The sequence below is a fragment of the Oncorhynchus masou genome, chromosome 8 (genome assembly GCF_036934945.1).
Source record: "Oncorhynchus masou masou isolate Uvic2021 chromosome 8, UVic_Omas_1.1, whole genome shotgun sequence".
Classification (NCBI taxonomy): Eukaryota; Metazoa; Chordata; class Actinopteri; order Salmoniformes; family Salmonidae; genus Oncorhynchus; species Oncorhynchus masou.
The window spans coordinates 14561647-14582012 of record NC_088219.1 but is presented as its reverse complement, the minus strand read 5'-3'; the positions used below and the strand labels follow the sequence as shown (position 1 = coordinate 14582012).

Sequence of the window (20366 nt, the reverse complement as noted above, 5' to 3'; positions counted from 1 at the left end):
ATGCAGGCAGGCATGAAGACAGACAGGCAGGTAGGCATGACAGACAGGCAGGCATGAAGACAGACAGGCAGGCAGGCAGGCAGGCAGCCAGGCATGACAGACAGGCCGGCAGGCATGAAGACAGACAGGCAGGCAGGCATGACAGACAGACAGGCATGCAGGCAGGCATGAAAACAGGCAGGCAGGCAGGCATGAAGACAGGCATGAAGACAGGCAGGCAGGCTTGAAGACAGGCAGGCAGGCATGAAGACAGGCATGAAGACAGACATGCAGGCATGAAGACAGGCAGGCAGGCATGAAGACAGGCATGAAGACAGGCAGGCAGGCATGAAGACATGCAGGCAAGCATGAAGGCAGGCATGAATACAAACAGGCAGGCATGAAGACAGACAGACAGGCAGGCATGAAGACAGACAGGCAGGCATGAAGACCAGCATGAATACAAACAGGCAGGCATGAAGACAGACAGACAGGCAGGCATGAAGACAGACAGGCAGACAGACTGGCAGGGTGGCAGGCAGGGAGATTCAATTTATGATCTGATGTTTTGTATTCAGTCATGTATTCTGTAATCTATTCAGTCATGTATTCTGTAATCTATTCAGTCATGTATTCTGTAATCTATTCAGTCATGTATTCTGTAATCTATTCAGTCATGTATTCTGTAATCTATTCAGTCATGTATTATGTAATGTGTTCTGTAATCTATTCTGTAATGTATTCTGTAATCTATTCTGTAATGTATTCTGTAATCTATTCTGTAATCTATTCTGTAATCTATTCTGTAATGTATTCTGTAATGTATTCTGTAATGTATTCTGTCATGTATTCTGTAATCTATTCTGTAATGTATTCTGTAATGTATTCAGTCATGTATTCTGTAATCTATTCAGTCATGTATTCTGTAATCTATTCAGTCATGTATTCTGTAATCTATTCAGTCATGTATTCTGTAATGTATTCTGTAATCTATTCTGTAATGTATTCTGTAATCTATTCTGTAATGTATTCTGTAATCTATTCAGTCATGTATTCTGTAATGTATTCTGTAATCTATTCTGTAATGTATTCTGTAATTTATTCAGTCATGTATTCTGTAATCTATTCAGTCATGTATTCTGTAATCTATTCAGTCATGTATTCTGTAATCTATTCTGTAATGTATTCTGTAATGTATTCTGTAATCTATTCTGTAATGTATTCTGTAATGTATTCTGTCATGTATTCTGTAATGTATTCTGTCATGTATTCTGTAATGTATTCTGTCATGTATTCTGTAATGTATTCTGTCATGTATTCTGTAATCTATTCAGTCATGTATTCTGTAATCTATTCAGTCATGTATTCTGTAATGTATTCTGTAATCTATTCTGTAATGTATTCTGTAATGTATTCTGTAATCTATTCTGTAATGTATTCTGTAATCTATTCTGTAATGTATTCTGTAATGTATTCTGTAATCTATTCAGTCATGTATTCTGTAATCTATTCAGTCATGTATTCTGTAATCTATTCAGTCATGTATTCTGTAATGTATTCTGTAATCTATTCTGTAATGTATTCTGTAATCTATTCTGTAATGTATTCTGTAATCTATTCTGTAATGTATTCTGTAATCTATTCTGTAATGTATTCTGTAATGTATTCTGTCATGTATTCTGTAATCTATTCAGTCATGTATTCTGTAATCCATTCAGTCATGTAATGTATTCAGTCATGTATTCTGTAATGTATTCAGTCATGTATTCTGTAATGTATACTGTAATGTATACTGTAATGTATTCTGTAATGTATTCAGTCATGTATTCTGTAATGTATACTGTAATGTATACTGTAATCTATTCAGTCATGTATTCTGTAATCTATTCAGTCATGTATACTGTAATGTATTCAGTCATGTATTCTGTAATGTATTCTGTAATCTATTCAGTCATGTATTCTGTAATATATTCAGTCATGTATTCTGTAATGTATTCTGTAATCTATTCAGTCATGTATTCTGTAATCTATTCAGTCATGTATTCTGTAATCTATTCAGTCATGTATTCTGTAATCTATTCAGTCATGTATTCTGTAATCTATTCAGTCATGTATTCTGTAATCCATTCAGTCATGTAATCTATTCAGTCATGTATTCTGTAATCTATTCAGTCATGTATTCTGTAATGTATACTGTAATGTATTCAGTCATGTATTCTGTAATGTATTCTGTAATGTATTCTGTAATCTATTCTGTAATGTATTCTGTCATGTATTCAGTCATGTATTCTGTAATGTATTCTGTAATCTATTCAGTCATGTATTCTGTAATCTATTCAGTCATGTATTCTGTAATCCATTCAGTCATGTAATGTATTCAGTCATGTATTCTGTAATGTATTCAGTCATGTATTCTGTAATGTATACTGTAATGTATACTGTAATGTATTCTGTAATGTATTCAGTCATGTATTCTGTAATGTATACTGTAATGTATACTGTAATCTATTCAGTCATGTATTCTGTAATCTATTCAGTCATGTATACTGTAATGTATTCAGTCATGTATTCTGTAATGTATTCTGTAATCTATTCAGTCATGTATTCTGTAATCTATTCAGTCATGTATACTGTAATGTATTCAGTCATGTATTCTGTAATGTATTCTGTAATCTATTCTGTAATGTATTCTGTAATCTATTCAGTCATGTATTCTGTAATCTATTCTGTAATGTATTCTGTAATGTATTCTGTAATCTATTCAGTCATGTATTCTGTAATCTATTCTGTAATCTATTCTGTAATGTATTCAGTCATGTATTCTGTAATCTATTTAGTCATGTATTCTGTAATCTATTCAGTCATGTATTCTGTAATCTATTCAGTCATGTATTCTGTAATCTATTTAGTCATGTATTCTGTAATCTATTTAGTCATGTATTCTGTAATCTGTCTGGAGTGGATGTCGAGTAATGATTAATGGCATTATGTATGTTGTTGTTTGAAGTCTGACTGTAAGAAAATATATACAATTGCACAGTGAAATCTTTTGTCACATTTCATAGATAGAAACAGTTTCAATGAATGACAAATTGTTGCTTGAATCTTAAGGTTTGGTATTGAGTGCAATCACAGAAAAGAGTGAGGAATGAGGTCAATAACAGGACAGAAATTGGTCTCTCCGCAGCCACCCACTCAGTGACAGTCCTGTCCCCTGTTCCTGTCCCTATAGGTGGTTTACAAGAACAATGAGTTCAGACTGGAGCTGTCTCGTCTGGCTGCAGAGCGGGACCCTCAGGTCAGTGTTCACGGTGACCTGACCTTCCGCTGTGAGGATGTGGCGGCCCTGGAGCCAGTCACCTTCGACACGCCCGCCTCCTACCTCACCCTGCCCAGGTGGAACACCAAGAAGACTGGCTCCATCTCCTTTGACTTCCGGACCACGGAGCCCAGCGGCCTGCTGCTGTTCAGCCACGGGGACAGACGTCTGCAGGACCTAGACAGACAGCCGGACAGGCAGGCCAGGGCTCATTACTTTGCCATGGAGCTAATGGACGGCTTTCTCTACCTGGTGATGGACATGGGCTCTGGCAGCATCAAGATGAAGGCCAGCAACAAGAGGGTCAACGATGGGGAGTGGTGCCACGTGGACTTCCAGAGGGAGGGGCGTAAGGGTGAGGGGAAGCACACATGAAGGTTCTTATAAGCTCTGATTGGCCCGTGAGGTGTGATTGAATAAGGCTTCAACCAGTGAGCCTAATGGGGGCATGTCCCATAGTGAGATGACAAAGTTTCTGGCTTGTGAAATTACGTTCACTATAACTATATAGAGACACTCATATTTTAGCTTACTTTGAATGTTTCTTTGCTGCAGTCAGAGATGCTGTGTGCATATCCAGTTTTAATTACAGTCTTATTTTTAGCAGTTATAATCTATGTATGACATTTCATAAATTGCCTTAACCTATTTTGCAAGTGGCCAATTATACTGTCACCTACCTCATGTGGGGAAATGTCTGTCCTCATTAGCCGAGCCCAGTGATTCCAGCCGGTTTGCTTACAGTTTAGGATTATGCTCTGACAAAGACCTGAGACATTCTTCTTCATTAGTCATTCCACAGTTTTACACCTGGTATACCTTGTGGATATCCTCTTCTGTTTGATGTTATATCCCAATGAATAGCTCGAACCACTGTGTTTATCACATCCTCCAATAGCAACACAGGAACTCACACTCTCACTTTATCTTCCCACTCCTCCACCAACACTCATTACTCACACACACCTGCACATCTTCTCAAACACACATACAGTGAGGTGAGACAGCCTTGATACTAGTTGACTCTGTTTTTTCCTTCAGGCTCCATCTCGGTGAACAGCCGCAGCACACCATTCTCTGAGAATGAAGGCAATGAGATCTTAGACCTGGAGGGCGATATGTACCTGGGGGGTTTGCCCGAGGCACGCCAGCGCCTCATCCTCCCCCCAGAAGTCTGGACGGCCCCCCTCAACCTGGGCTACGTGGGCTGCATGCGGGACCTGTTTATGGATGGGCGGAGCCGAGACCTGAGGAGACTGGCAGAGATCCAGAGTGCCTCTGGAGTCAGCAGCTTCTGCACCAGAGAAACACACATCAGGTGTGGCAGAGACGTCTGTGGCAACGGTGGGCAGTGCCGTGAGGGCTGGAACCGTCATGTGTGTGATTGCACCAGCACGGGCTACCTGGGTCCCAACTGTGAGAGCGGTGAGAGAGAGGGACAGCGGGTTGGGGAAACTGTGAGAGCAGTGAGAGTGAGGGACAGCGGGTTGGGGAAACTGTGAGAGCAGTGAGAGAGAGGGACAGCGGGATGGGGAAACTGTGAGAGCAGTGAGAGTGAGGGACAGCGGGTTGGGAAATGTTGTTCCCGGTTGAAAAGATACCGCAAAACTTTTTAAAGGTTTTCAGATATTTCATACAGACAATGTAAATGAAATCACATTTCTGTGAGTCATTCAAGGGGTAACTTCCCACTTCATTAGTGATCTGTTGGTGAAGTGGCAGTACGTGAGGAATAAACACTACTGGGTATCAGTGATTCATCAGTATTGTGGTGGGCTCTCCATAAGTCTAAATCACCCTGCATCTACCACAGAGATCTTTCTCACAGAGAGGAGAGCAGCCCCATTGTGAAGCCATTTGGCTGATAACATTGAGGGATATAAATGGAATCCACATTCTGAATGGAAATCTATGCAAAGAGGATGATTAGAGAGGCATCACATAACAGAGCTGTGTGGTGTATTACAGGCTTTTCCTGCCATCTAGTGTTCCTGCAGGAAACTGACCAACAGACATACACGGAAAAACACTGTTAGATGTGGTTCACCAATGATCACATCTTACATTGAATTCTTAATTTATTCTGAATCATGCGCTAACCCTGTTTCCCTGTCTTTGGATGTCACACACAGAGGCCACGGTGCTGAGCTATGATGGCAGCATGTACCTGAAGGTGACACTGCCAGTCAGCATGCACACGGAGGCCGAGGACGTGGCGCTACGCTTTATGTCCCAGAGGGCCTTTGGGCTGCTGTTGGCCACCACCTCCCAGGACTCAGCTGACACACTGCGTCTGGAGCTGGAAGCGGGCCGGGTCAAACTCACCGTCAACCTGGGTAATGCTAACAACACTAACTCTAGGCCTTTGAGTGCTCGCGGCTTCTCAGTGAGAGTGATGTAATGAGAGAAGTCTACTTACTCTTCTCTCTATCATACACATCATCTATGTACATCTCTCTATCTCCTCTGTGTTCTCACTATCATACACATCGTCTATGTACATCTCTCTATCTCCTCTGTATTCTCTCTCTCTCCCCTGTCTCTCTCCTTCTCCTCCTCCCTCTATCTCTCTCACCCTCTCCTCCTCCCTCTCTCTCCCCTGTCTCTCTCCCTCTCCTCATCCCCTCTCTCTCTCTCCCCTGTCTCTCTCCCTCTCCTCCTCCCCTCTCTCTCCCTCTCCCCTGTCTCTCTCCCTCTCCTCCTCCCTCTCTCTCTCTCTCTCTCTCTCTCTTTCTCTCTCCCCTGTCTCTCTCTCTCCGTCTCTCTCTCTCTCTCTCTCTCTCTCTCTCTCTCTCTCTCCTGTCTTTCTCCCTCTATCTCCTCCCTCTATCTCTCTCACCCCTGTCTTTCTCCCTCTCCTCCCTCTCTCTCTCTCTCTCTCTCTCTCTCTCCCCTGTCTCTCTCCCTCTCTCTCCCCTGTCTCTCTCCCTCTCCTCCTCCCTCTATCTCTCTCTTCCCTGTCTCTCTCCCTCTCATTCTCCCTCTATCTCTCTCTCCACTGTCTCTCTCCCTCTCCTCCTCCCTCTATTTCTCTCTTCCCTGTCTCTCTCCCTCTCCTCATCTCTCTCTCCCCTGTCTCTCTCCCTCTCCTCCTCCCTCTATCTCTCTCCCTCTCCTCCTCCCTCTATCTCTCTCTCCCTCTCCTCCTCCCTCTATCTCTCTCTCCCCTGTCTCTCTCCTTCTCCTCCTCCCTCTATCTCTCTCTCCCTCTCCTCCTCTCTCTCTCTCTCTCTCCCCTGTCTCTCTTCCTCTCCTCCTCTCTCTCTCTCTCTCTCTCTCCCCCGTCTCTCTCCCTCTCCTCCTCCCTCTCCCTCTCTCTCTCTCTCTTTCTCCCCTGTCTCCCTCCCTCTCCTCCTACCTCTCTCTCTCTCCCCTGTCTCTCTCCCTCTATCTCTCTCTCCCCTGTCTCTCTCCCTCTCCTCCTCCCTCTCTCTGTCTCACCCCTGTCTCTCTCTCTCTCTCTTTCCCTCCCTCTCCTCCTCCCTCTCCCTCTCTCTCTCTTTCTCCCCTGTCTCTCCCCTGTCTCTCTCCCTCTCCTCCTCCCTCTATCTCTCTCTCCCCTGTCTCTCTCCCTCTCCTCCTCTCTCTCTCTCTCTCTCCCCTGTCTCTCTCCCTCTCTCTCCCCTGTCTCTCTCCCTCTCCTCCTCCCTCTATCTCTCTCTTCCCTGTCTCTCTCCCTCTCATTCTCCCTCTATCTCTCTCTCCACTGTCTCTCTCCCTCTCCTCCTCCCTCTATTTCTCTCTTCCCTGTCTCTCTCCCTCTCCTCATCTCTCTCTCCCCTGTCTCTCTCCCTCTCCTCCTCCCTCTATCTCTCTCCCTCTCCTCCTCCCTCTATCTCTCTCTCCCTCTCCTCCTCCCTCTATCTCTCTCTCCCTGTCTCTCTCCTTCTCCTCCTCCCTCTATCTCTCTCTCCCTCTCCTCCTCTCTCTCTCTCTCTCCCCTGTCTCTCTTCTCTCCTCTCTCTCTCTCTCTCTCTCTCCCCCGTCTCTCTCTCCCTCTCCTCCTCCCTCTCCCTCTCTCTCTCTCTCTTTCTCCCCTGTCTCCCTCCCTCTCCTCCTACCCTCTCTCTCCCCTGTCTCTCTCCCTCTATCTCTCTCTCCCCTGTCTCTCTCCCTCTCCTCCTCCCTCTCTCTGTCTCACCCCTGTCTCTCTCTCTCTCTCTTTCCCTCCCTCTCCTCCCTCCCTCTCCCTCTCTCTCTTTCTCCCCTGTCTCTCCCCTGTCTCTCTCCCTCTCCTCCTCCCTCTATCTCTCTCTCCCCTGTCTCTCTCCCTCTCCTCCTCCCTCTATCTCTTTCTCCCCTGTCTCTCTCCCCTGTCTCTCTCCCTCTATCTCTCTCTCCCCTGTCTCTCTCCCTCTCCTCCTCCCTCTATCTCTCTCTCCCTCTCCTCCTCCCTCTATCTCTCTCTCCCCTGTCTCTCTCCTTCTCCTCCTCCCTCTATCTCTCTCTCTCTCTTCTCTCTCTCTCTCTCTCCCCTGTCTCTCTCCCTCTCCTCTCTCTCTCTCTCTCTCCCCCGTCTCTCTCCCTCTCCTCCTCCCTCTCCCTCTCTCTCTCTCTTTCTCCCCTGTCTCCCTCCCTCTCCTCCTCCCTCTCTCTCTCTCTCCCCTGTCTCTCTCCCTCTCCTCCTCCCTCTATCTCTCTCTTCCCTGTCTCTCTCCCTCGCCTCCTCCCTCTATCTCTCTCTCCCCTGTCTCTCTCTCTCTCCTCCTCCCTCTATCTCTCTCTTCCCTGTCTCTCTCCCTCTCCTCCTCCCTCTATCTCTCTCTCCCCTGTCTCTCTCCCTCTCCTCCATCTATCTCTCCCCTGTATCTCTCCCTCTCCTCCTCCCTCTATCTCTCTCCCCTGTCTCTCTCCCTCTCCTCCACCCTCTATCGCTCTCTCCCCTCTCTCTCTCTCCCTCTCCTCCTCCCTCTCTCTCTCCCTGTCTCTCTCCCTCTCCTCCTCTCTCTCTCTCTCTCTCTCCCCTGTCTCTCTCCCTCTCCTCCTCCCTCTATCTCTCTCTTCCCTGTCTCTCTCCCTCTCCTCCTCCCTCTCTCTCTCTCCCCTGTCTCTCTCCCTCTCCTCCTCCCTCTATCTCTCTCTCCCCTGTCTCTCTCCCTCTCCTCCTCCCTCTATCTCTTTCTCCCCTGTCTCTCTCCCTCTCCTCCTCCCTCTATGTCTCTCTCCCCTGTCTCTCTCCCTCTATCTCTCTCTCCCCTGTCTCTCTCCCTCTCCTCCTCCCTCTATCTCTCTCTCCCCTGTCTCTCTCCCTCTCCTCCTCCCTCTATCTCTCTCTCCCTCTCCTTCTCCCTCTATCTCTCTCTCCCCTGTCTCTCTCCTTCTACTCCTCCCTCTATCTCTCTCTCCCTCTCTTCCGCTCTCTCTCTCTCTCCCCTGTCTCTCTCCCTCTCCTCCTCCCTCTCCCTCTCTCTCTCTCTTTCTTTCTCCCCTGTCTCCCTCCCTCTCCTCCTCCCTCTCTCTCTCTCTCCCCTGTCTCTCTCCCTCTCCTCCTCCCTCTATCTCTCTCTTCCCTGTCTCTCCCCCTTGCCTCCTCCCTCTATCTCTCTCTCCCCTGTCTCTCTCTCCTCCTCCTCTATCTCTCTCTTCCCTGTCTCTCTCCCTCTCCTCCTCCCTCTATCTCTCTCTCCCCTGTCTCTCTCCCTCTCCTCCATCTATCTCTCCCCTGTATCTCTCCCTCTCCTCCTCCCTCTATCTCTCTCCCCTGTCTCTCTCCCTCTCCTCCACCCTCTATCGCTCTCTCCCCTCTCTCTCTCCCTCTCCTCCTCCCTCTCTCTCTCCCTGTCTCTCTCCCTCTCCTCCTCTCTCTCTCTCTCTCTCTCTCTCTCTCCCCTGTCTCTCTCCCTCTCCTCCTCCCTCTATCTCTCTCTTCCCTGTCTCTCTCCCTCTCCTCCTCCCTCTCTCTCTCTCCCTGTCTCTCTCCCTCTCCTCCTCCCTCTAGCTCTCTCTCCCCTGTCCCTCTCCCTCTCCTCCTCCCTCTCTCTGTCTCTCCCCTGTCTCTCTCCCTCTCCTCCTCCTCCTCTCTCTCTCTCTCTCTCTCTCTCTCTCTCTATCTCTCTCTCTCTCTCTCCCCTGTCTCTCTCCCTCTCCTCCTCCCTCTATCTCTCTCTCCCTTGTCTCTCTCCCTCTATCTCTCTCTCCCCTGTCTCTCTCCCTCTCCTCCTCCCTCTATCTCTCTCTCCCCTGTCTCTCTCCCTCTCCTCCTCCCTCTATCTCTCTCTCCCCTGTCTCTCTCCCTCTCCTCCTCCCTCTATCTCTCTCTCCCTCTCCTCCTCCCCCTCTCTCTCTCCCCTGTCTCTCTCCCTCTCCTCCTCTCTCTCTCCCCTGTCTCTCTCCCTCTCTCTCTTTCTCCCCTGTCTCTCTCCCTCTCCTCCTCTCTCTCTCTCTCTCTATCTCTCTCTCTCCCCTGTCTCTCTCCCTCTCCTCCTCCCTCCCCCTCTCTCTCTCTCTCCCTGTCTCTCTCCCCTGTCTCTCTCCCTCTCTCTCTTTCTCCCCTGTCTCTCTCCCTCTCCTCCTCTCTCTCTCTCTCTCCCCTGTCTCTCTCCCTCTCCTCCTCCCTCCCTCTCTCTCTCTCTCCCCTGTCTCTCTCCCTCTCTCTCTTTCTCCCCTGTCTCTCTCCCTCTCCTCCTCTCTCTCTCTCCCCTGTCTCTCTCCCTCTCTCTCTTTCTCCCGCTGTCTCTCTCCCTCTCCTCCTCTCTCTCTCTCTCTCTATCTCTCTCTCTCCCCTGTCTCTCTCCCTCTCCTCCTCCCTCCCTCTCTCTCTCTCTCCCCTGTCTCTCTCCCTCTCCTCCTCCCTCTCTCTCTCTCTCTATCTCTCTCTCTCCCCTGTCTCTCTCCCTCTCCTCCTCCCTCCCTCTCTCTCTCTCTCCCCTGTCTCTCTCCCTCTCCTCCTCTCTCTCTCTCTCTCTATCTCTCGCTCTCCCCTGTCTCTCTCCCTCTCCTCCTCCCTCCCTCTCTCTCTCTCTCCCCTGTCTCTCTCCCTCTCCTCCTCTCTCTCTCTCTCTCTCTATCTCTCTCTCTCCCCTGTCTCTCTCCCTCTCCTCCTCCCTCCCTCTCTCTCTTTCTCCCCTGTCTCTCTCCCTCTCCTCCTCTCTCTCTCTCTCTCCCCTGTCTCTCTCCCTCTCCTCCTCCCTCCCTCTCTCTCTCTCTCCCCTGTCTCTCTCCCTCTCCTCCTCCCTCTATCTCTCTGACGCATGCCCAGGTCAGTTGCTAGCTGATCCATCCCCCAACCCTTTCAGCCCTTCAACGGCCTGTATGTCTGCAGTCCTAGGAACAGACAGTCAGAGAGGCCAGCTCACTTAAAACATACAGTACTGTGTACCATCAGTACCGGTCAAGAGTTTGGACACACCTACTCATTCCATTTTTAATTAAAAAAACAACTATTTTCTACCTTGTAGAATAATAGTGTAGAAAAACTATCAAAACTATGAAATAACACATATGAAATTATGTGGTAACCACAAAAGTGTTAAAGAAATCCAATTATATTTTATATTTTACATTCTTCAAATATACTTTGATTTGTTTAACACTGTTTTGGTTACTACATGATTCCATATCTGTTATTTCATAGTTTTGATGTCTTCAATATTATTCTACAATGTAGAAAATAGTACAAATAAAGAAAAACCCTTGAATGAGTAGGTGTGTCCAAACTTTTGACTGGTACTGTACATTGTCATGGTGTACAACATGCCCAGTACGTCTGTTGGTAGTGAGTCTGGTCCTTGGCTGTTTGTATCCACTGCTCTGTGATGGTTGACAGCTCCAGAGCACACCTCAGCCACACTAGCATAGTAGTATATAGTAGTACATACTGTAGCCTTCATTGCAGGTTATGGTAATCCATAATGACTATGTAGCTATTCTGTTATTCAGAGAGCAGAATGGTGAGGAGAGATGTACTAGTTTTCCATAGCGGGAAGTAGGGGTGCTGATATTTTGTTTTTAAATAATATATATATATGTGTATATATATTATTTCCACCAACTTTGTGCACTAGGCCTTTATTACTGTATGAGTGGGGAAAAACCCTTGTCAGAAGAGTGGAGAAAACTACTTCTCACTCCTTCAGTGTGGCTGTGACTATGCAAACCAGCCCTTTCCTTAGTCTATACTATGTTTGAAAATGTGTGTGTTATGGAATCACGTAGTCACCAAAAAAGTGTTAAACAAATCAAAATAGAGTAGCCACCCTTTGCCTTGATGACTGATTTGCACCCTCTTGGCATTCTCTTAACCAACTTCAACTAGAATGCTTTTCCAACAGTCTTGAAGCAGTTTCCACATATGAGCACGGTCCGACTCCCAAACCATCTCAATTGGGTTGAGGTCGGGTAATTGTGGAGGCCAGGTCATCTGACCTGGTCACTCCATCACTCTCCTTCTTGGTAAAATAGTCATTACACAGCCTGGAGGTGTGCTGGGTCTTTGCCCTGTTGAAAACAAATGATAGTCCCACAAATCGCAAACCAGATGGGATGGCGTATCGCTGCAGAATGCTGTGGTAGCCATGCTGGTTAAGTCTGTTTGAATTCTAATTAACTCACTGACAGTGTCACCAGCAATACACACCCACACCATCATGCCTCCTCCTCCATGCTTCACAGTGGGAACCACACATGCAGATGTCATCTGTTCACCTACTCTGTCTCACAAAGACATGGCGGTTGGAACCAAGCAGACCAAAGGACAGATTTCCACTGGTCTAATGTCCATTGCTCGTGTTTCTTGGCCCAAACATGTCTCTTCTTATTATTGGTGTCCTTTAGTAGTGGTTTCTTTGCAGCAATTCGATCATGAAGGCCTGATTCACACAGTCTTGAATGAGTAGGTGTCCAAACTTTTGACTGGTACTGTAAGTATTCAGACCTTTTACTCAGTACTTTGTTGAACACCTTTGGCAGTGATTACAGCTTCAAGTATTTTGGGGTATGATGCTACAAACTTGACACACCTCTTTTGGGGAGTTTGTCCCATTATTCTCTTCAGATTATCTAAAGCTCTGTCATGTTGAATGGGGAGCATCGCTGGACAGCTCTTTTCAGTTCTTTCAGAGATTCAAGTTCAAGTCCGGGCTCTGGCTGGGCCACTCAAGGACATTCAGAGACTCCTGCGTTGTCTTGGCTGTGTGCCAAGGGTCATTGTCCTGTTGGAAGGTGAATCTTCACCGCAGTCTGAGGTCCTGAGCGCTCTGGAGCAGGTCTTCATCAAGGATGTCTCTGTACTTTGCTCCATTCATCTTTCCCTCGATCCTGACTAGTCTCCCATTCCCTGCCGCTGAAAAACATCCCACAGCATGATGCTGCCACCACCTTGCTTCACCGTAGGGATGGCCAAAGAGGCCAAAGAGTTCAATCTTGGTTTCATCAGAGCAAATAATCTTTATTATCATGGTCTGAGAATCCTTTAGGGGCCTTTTGGCAAACTCCAACCAGGCTGTCATGTGCTTTTTACTGAGGACTGGCTTCCATCTGGCCACTCTACCATAAAGGCCTGATTGGTGGAGTGCTGCAGAGATGGTTGTCCTTCTGGAAGATTCTCCCATCTTCACAGAGGAACTCTAGAGCTCTGTCAGAGTGACCATAGAGTTCTTGGTCATCTCCCTGTTTGGCCATGCGGCCAGCTCTAGGAAGTCTTGGTGGTTTCAAACTTCTTCCATTTAAGAATGATGGAGGCCACTGTGTTCTTGGGGACTTTCAATGCTGCAGACATGTTTTGGTACAATCCTGTCTCGGAGCTCTACGGACAATTCCTTTGACCTCATGGCTTGGTTTTTGTTCTGAATTGTACTGTCAACTGTGGGACATTATACAGACGTGTGCCTTTCTAAATTATGTCCAATCAATTGAATTTACCACAGGTGGGCTCCAATGAAATTGTAGAAACATCTCAAGGTTGATCAATGGAAACAGGATGCATCTGAGCTCAATTTCAAGTCTCATAGCAAAGGGTCTGAATACTTATGTAAATAAGGTATTTCAGTTTTTTATTTTTAAAACATTTGCAAACATTTATAAAAACCTGTTTTCACTTTGCCATTATGGGGTATTATGTGTCTCTGTCTAAAGAAACTGCAGAATGTACCTTGAAGGATGTGACATTTTTTACTTTATCTTCTTATATATATCATTTTTTTTATCTCACCATCTCTCTCTCTCTCACCAGATTGTATCAGGATAGACTGTAACCTCAGTAAGTTACTCCTATCATGTTTAACTCTACTTCAGAACAACTGTATTCTATACCTCACTGTTTTACTTTTAATGCTGTTAAATTAATTTAACATTAGCCATATAAAATTATATAATATATATAATTATATAATAAATTATATCATATTTATCCCCATGAATTACAACAATCACATGGTTGTCTTGTAAATGTCTGGGACTGTAATGAAAGTATCAAATACTGTATAAAGCTGAACATCCTTTGGTAAACTCCTCTAAGCAACACATTTCAGAATAACAAAAGGATCCCTTGTTCTTTACAACAGAAAAAGACCATCTGTTTATGGGTACTCAGTGCTTTTCATAGACGACAGTGGCAGTAGCTCCCAGTCCCTGCTACTAACTTCCAGCAGTAATATACTTTACCACCAGATGGCAATATACCATTGTGCTTTCGGGGTGAGGGGGAGTGACCTATTTCAACTGTTGTCCTTACAATTGACTTTTACAAATCAATTTATTAGGATTCAAGGAAAGTAACTACTTAGTTTTTTATGTTGGTCAGGACAGGTATAAACCTTCTATACTACGGGCCAGAAGATCTGTTCTACATCTACTTTCCTTCAATAATTTTATACAGGTGAGACCGTGACAACAGATTGTGTACAGAGTAAATGTTTTACCTTAAATAACAACCTTAAGTATGTTGCTGCATAATTGTCCTATGAATTTAGATGGATTGAAGTTTAATGACAGTAACATAAAATCAAATCTTAATTGACTTTAAACAGACAAAATTTGCCAGTAGTTTAACTAAATTTTTGTCAATTAGAGCCCTCGACCATCTGGGAGAGCCTCTCTTTAGGCCAAAACTTGTTGTGCATTTTAAACATGCGGTGAATTGACCACTTACAAGCACCATTTTAACATATAATTGGAGTTATGCTAGGAGGTAAGCATAGAGAGGAACCGGCACAATTTACAAAACAGGAGGGGGAAAAAAATGTATGGGTGGATGTTGCCCAATGTAGGCCCAAAGCGGAGGTTATCTGTTGTATACAGTATAGGCAGTGGTAACAGTCATAAATAAGAAACACCACAGGTACCTGACTAGGTCGTAATGGCTCCCACCTTTTCCGGACACCATGTTGTCTCAGGCTGATTGCCTCAGCCAGTGTATAGAGGGGTGTATACTCTGCCGCAGGGTATTCTGGTGGGGAGCTGTCCATGGTCCTGATTTGCTCACCAAGGTGCACTGTCTCCATAAGGCCACAGCGTCTGCAACCAACAGCATACTAGTATCACAAACATGTTTACAGTAGCATATAGTAAACCGTATTTTTAAGGTGAATAGAGATCTTATATTTCAGAAGGAGAACAGTCATCGAGAGCAATGTGGTTACAGTAGATACATAACACAAGGAGAATAGTCATCGAGAGCAATGCGGTTACAGTAGATACATAACACAAGGAGAATAGTCATCCAGAGCATTGCAGTTACAGTAGGTACATAACACAAGGAGAATAGTCATCCAGAGCATTGCAGTTACAGTAGGTACATAACACAAGGAGAATAGTCATCGAGAGCATTGCGGTTACAGTAGGTACATAACACAAGGAGAATAGTCATCCAGAGCATTGCAGTTACAGTAGGTACATAACATAAGGAGAATAGTCATCGAGAGCAATGCGGTTACAGTAGATACATAACACAAGGAGAATAGTCATCCAGAGCATTGCAGTTACAGTAGGTACATAACACAAGGAGAATAGTCATCCAGAGCAATGCGGTTACAGTAGATACATAACACAAGGAGAATAGTCATCCAGAGCAATGCGGTTACAGTAGATACATAACACAAGGAGAATAGTCGTCGAGAGCAATGCGGTTACAGTAGGTACATAACACAAGGAGAATAGTCGTCGAGAGCAATGCAGTTACAGTAGGTACATAACACAAGGAGAATAGTCGTCGTGAGCAATGCAGTTACAGTAGGTACATAACACAAGGAGAATAGTCGTCGAGAGCAATGCGGTTACAGTAGGTACATAACACAAGGAGAATAGTCGTCGAGAGCAATGCAGTTACAGTAGGTACATAACACAAGGAGAATAGTCGTCGAGAGCAATGCAGTTACAGTAGGTACATAACACAAGGAGAATAGTCATCCAGAGCAATGCAGTTACAGTAGATACATAACACAAGGAGAATAGTCGTCGTGAGCAATGCAGTTACAGTAGGTACATAACACAAGGAGAATAGTCGTCGAGAGCATTGCAGTTACAGTAGGTACATAACACAAGGAGAATAGTCGTCGAGAGCAATGAGGTTACAGTAGGTACATAACACAAGGAGAATAGTCGTCGAGAGCAATGCGGTTACAGTAGGTACATAACACAAGGAGAATAGTCGTCGAGAGCAATGCAGTTACAGTAGGTACATAACACAAGGAGAATAGTCATCCAGAGCAATGCAGTTACAGTAGGTACATAACACAAGGAGAATAGTCGTCGAGAGCAATGCAGTTACAGTAGGTACATAACACAAGGAGAATAGTCATCCAGAGCAATGAGGTTACAGTAGGTACATAACACAAGGAGAATAGTCGTCGAGAGCAATGCGGTTACAGTAGGTACATAACACAAGGAGAATAGTCGTCGAGAGCAATGCAGTTACAGTAGGTACATAACACAAGGAGAATAGTCATCCAGAGCAATGCAGTTACAGTAGGTACATAACACAAGGAGAATAGTCGTCGAGAGCAATGCAGTTACAGTAGGTACATAACACAAGGAAAATAGTCGTCGTGAGCAATGTGGTTACAGTAGGTACATAACACAAGGAAAATAGTCGTCGAGAGCAATGCAGTTACAGTAGGTACATAACACAAGGAAAATAGTCGTCGTGAGCAATGAGGTTACAGTAGGTACATAACACAAGGAGAATAGTCGTCGAGAGCAATGCAGTTACAGTAGATACATAACACAAGGAGAATAGTCGTCGAGAGCAATGCGGTTACAGTAGGTACATAACACAAGGAGAATAGTCATCGAGAGCAATGCGGTTACAGTAGGTACATAACACAAGGAGAATAGTCGTCGAGAGCAATGCAGTTACAGTAGGTACATAACACAAGGAGAATATTCGTGGAGAGCAATGAGGTTACAGTAGGTACATAACACAAGGAGAATAGTCGTCGAGAGCAATGAGGTTACAGTAGGTACATAACACAAGGAGAATAGTCATCCAGAGCAATGCGGTTACAGTAGGTACATAACACAAGGAAAATAGTCGTCGAGAGCAATGCAGTTACAGTAGGTACATAACACAAGGAAAATAGTCGTCGTGAGCAATGAGGTTACAGTAGGTACATAACACAAGGAGAATAGTCGTCGAGAGCAATGCAGTTACAGTAGGTACATAACACAAGGAGAATAGTCGTCGAGAGCAATGCGGTTACAGTAGGTACATAACACAAGGAGAATAGTCATCGAGAGCAATGCGGTTACAGTAGGTACATAACACAAGGAGAATAGTCGTCGAGAGCAATGCAGTTACAGTAGGTACATAACACAAGGAGAATATTCGTGGAGAGCAATGAGGTTACAGTAGGTACATAACACAAGGAGAATAGTCGTCGAGAGCAATGAGGTTACAGTAGGTACATAACACAAGGAGAATAGTCGTCGAGAGCAATGCGGTTACAGTAGGTACATAACACAAGGAGAATAGTCGTCGAGAGCAATGCAGTTACAGTAGGTACATAACACAAGGAGAATAGTCGTCGAGAGCAATGCAGTTACAGTAGGTACATAACACAAGGAGAATAGTCATCGAGAGCAATGCAGTTACAGTAGGTACATAACACAAGGAGAATAGTCGTCGAGAGCAATGCAGTTACAGTAGGTACATAACATAAGGAGAATAGTCATCGAGAGCAATGCGGTTAATAGTTAATCAATGGAAGATAAACATCATTTCAACATATAGTGCCAGTCAAAAGTTTGGACACATCTACTCATTCAAGTGTTTTTCTTTATTTTTACTATTTTCTACATTGTGAATAATAGTGAAGACATCAAAACTATGAAATAATACATATGGAATCATCTATTATTCAGAGAGCAGAATGGTGAGGAGAGATGTACTAGTTTTCCAAAGCGGGAAGTAGGGGTTGCTGAGGGTGCTGCAGCACCCCCTGATATTTAGTTTTTAAATAATATACCAAATTTGTGCACTAGGCCTTTATTACTTTATTATTACAAACCAGCCCTTTCCTTAGTCTATACTATGTTTGAAAAAGTGTGTATATGTATGTATATATGTATGTATACAGAAATATCACATTTACATACCGTACCAGTCAGACGTTTGAATACACCTACTCATTCTAGGGTTTTTCTTTTTTTTACTATTTTCTAAATTGTAGAATAATCGTGAAGACATCAAACTATGAAATAGCAGATATGGAATCATGTAGTAACCAAAAAAGTGTTAAACAAATCAAAATATATTTTAGATTTTAGATTCTTCAAAGTAGCCACCCTTTGCCTTGATGACAGCTTTGCACGCTCTTGGCATTCTCTCAACCAGCTTCACCTGGAATGCTTTTCCAACCGTCTTGAAGGAGTTTCCACATATGCTGAGCACTTGTTGGCTGCTTTTCCTTTACTCTGCGGTCCGACTCCCAAACCATCTCAATTGGATTGAGGTCAGGTGATTGTGGAGGCCAGGTCATCTGAAGCAGCACTCCATCAATATCCTTCTTAGTCAACATAGCCCTTACACAGCCTGGAGGTGTGTTGTGTCATTGTCCTGTTGAAAACAAATGATAGTCCCACTAAGGGCAGACCAGATGGGATGGCATATCGCTGCAGAATGCTGTGGTAGCCATGCTGGTTAAGTGTGCCTTGAGTACTCGAATCATCTTTATTCAATTATATGCACAAGCCTAACTCCAAACCAAAACACAACTGGAGGGAGTGGAGCGCATGCTGCATGAGCCTTCAAATAATTGCACATATTTGTGCCCTCCCTAGGAAGCACCGCAACACCAAGACCAAAAAAACAACGGTATCAAAATGAAATGGAATGAAATGACATAAAGCAATTACATTTCTACCCGATAAGTTTATGCTAATTTTAGCTCCTAAACATTGCATCCACTCAGACGATCAAACAGCAGATCAATTACAGGAAATAACCACAGAAACAATGTTTGCTTGATAAACAACTCCCCATAATAGTGAATGAACTAAAATCATGTAAGGTAATATTAAACTGTGCTGTGAATCAGACCTGGCTTCAAATACACGAGCATGTGATATCTAAATACTTATTTTTCTGTGTATTTGAATATTTTCAAATGATGTGAATTATTGGAAGTATTTAAAATTATTTTTACAAGTATTTCCTAAAAATAGCCTACTATTTGAAAGTATTATCAAATACTATTTTCAAATACCTGGGTTAAATTCATGGGAGTGTATTTGAGTCAGTGTAATTTTGTATTTTCAAATACATGCTAATACTTTCCAAATGTTTTTCCAAATACAGTACATTCCAATATTGTATTTTTTTTATATATCTGAATACTTACTTTGAAATGTATGTTAAAGCAATTTAGATATTTTAAATAGTATTTGAGATATCGGTCTATATTAGAAAAACAACAATGAGAAATACTTGACTTAGGCTACAAGTGTGTTGGGAATAGAGGGGATAGGTCGCAATCTCCAGCTAGGGTGTGTAGACATAAAAAAGCACTTCACTTCACTGTGGATATCTAGTGATTTCTGTGCTTTCTGACACACCAGAATTCTTACTGTTCAGCACACCACTATACAGCCCTTGCAACACTTGCTTGCGAACTTCTCTAAAATGTGTATGTGCTTGATCCTGGCAGAAATGCTCTCCGCTGAACCACAGAGTTGGTGTTTGGGATGAGGCTCCATTATTAGATGGCAGGGGAGTCCTCCTCGGAGACCAGACCAACACTGCTTTAACACAGTTCACTTCAGATGAATAGTCCCATCCCCTCCGCTCTGTAAATATTTGTCTGTACCTCCCTCCAACTGCTCAGTAAAGTAGACTGTTGTGTTGATTTAGTAGGTGAACGTGGGTTTTGTAGGACATAAACCCACAGTCAATAGAGAGGAACATGACCGGGGATCCATACTAAGATCTAAAGGTTATTTTGGAATAATAGACATGCTGATATACTGGTCTGAAAAGAGATTGACAGTATATTGTTGTTTTACAATTGTAACAAGGTTTCATATTGGAAAAGCACCGCTCTGCCCCATGCCTCACCGTTTCTAAGATTAGATGTCATTGTTGGATACTGTAATCAAACATGTCATTAGTACGTAAAGCTGAATTTTATGTTATAAGATGACAATGTACCGGTTGTAGGGACTTTAGTAGTCTAATAATTGGTTATAATTGGTGACTTAATTAATTAATTTGCCTGCTGTTCTAAATTAATAACATTGCATAAGGGCACCAGTAATTGTTTTTATTCAAAGGGAACAATTTACTTGAAAATCTAATTAGTAGTTTAGCCTACATTCATAAAGTCTTGTATCAACAAATTGAAAGGAAATGTAAAGTCTTTAATTGTATTAAAGCCAGCATTTGTCAAAACAAGAGAACCAAATTTCTTTATAAAGACAGAATTTATTATTATCCTAAGAAACACACAATTTAAATAAACACAAAGATTATGGTTGATAAAGCAATGCCGAATTGTCAAGGATGAAACACAGAGAATGCTGTTATATTTACTGAGTCACTGGTCAGGTCCTCTATTGCTCTTTGTCTCTCCTTGACCCGCGACCAATTCAAGGGGCTTTAATTGGCATGGGAAACTTGTGTTAACATTGCCAAAGCAAG

The 20366-nt window shown here is 44.1% G+C and overlaps 1 protein-coding gene across 1 annotated transcript in view; it reads left to right on the top strand.

The window, feature by feature from the left end:
• Positions 1–20366, top strand: part of LOC135543760 (neurexin-2-like) — a 267499-nt gene that overhangs the window by 20623 nt on the left and 226510 nt on the right. Inside the window, exons 4-7 of the mRNA XM_064971111.1 lie at positions 3212–3653; positions 4340–4723; positions 5431–5634; positions 13467–13493. Of these exons, the coding sequence (XP_064827183.1) occupies positions 3212–3653; positions 4340–4723; positions 5431–5634; positions 13467–13493 (1057 nt within the window). The remainder of the gene's footprint in view (positions 1–3211; positions 3654–4339; positions 4724–5430; positions 5635–13466; positions 13494–20366) is intronic.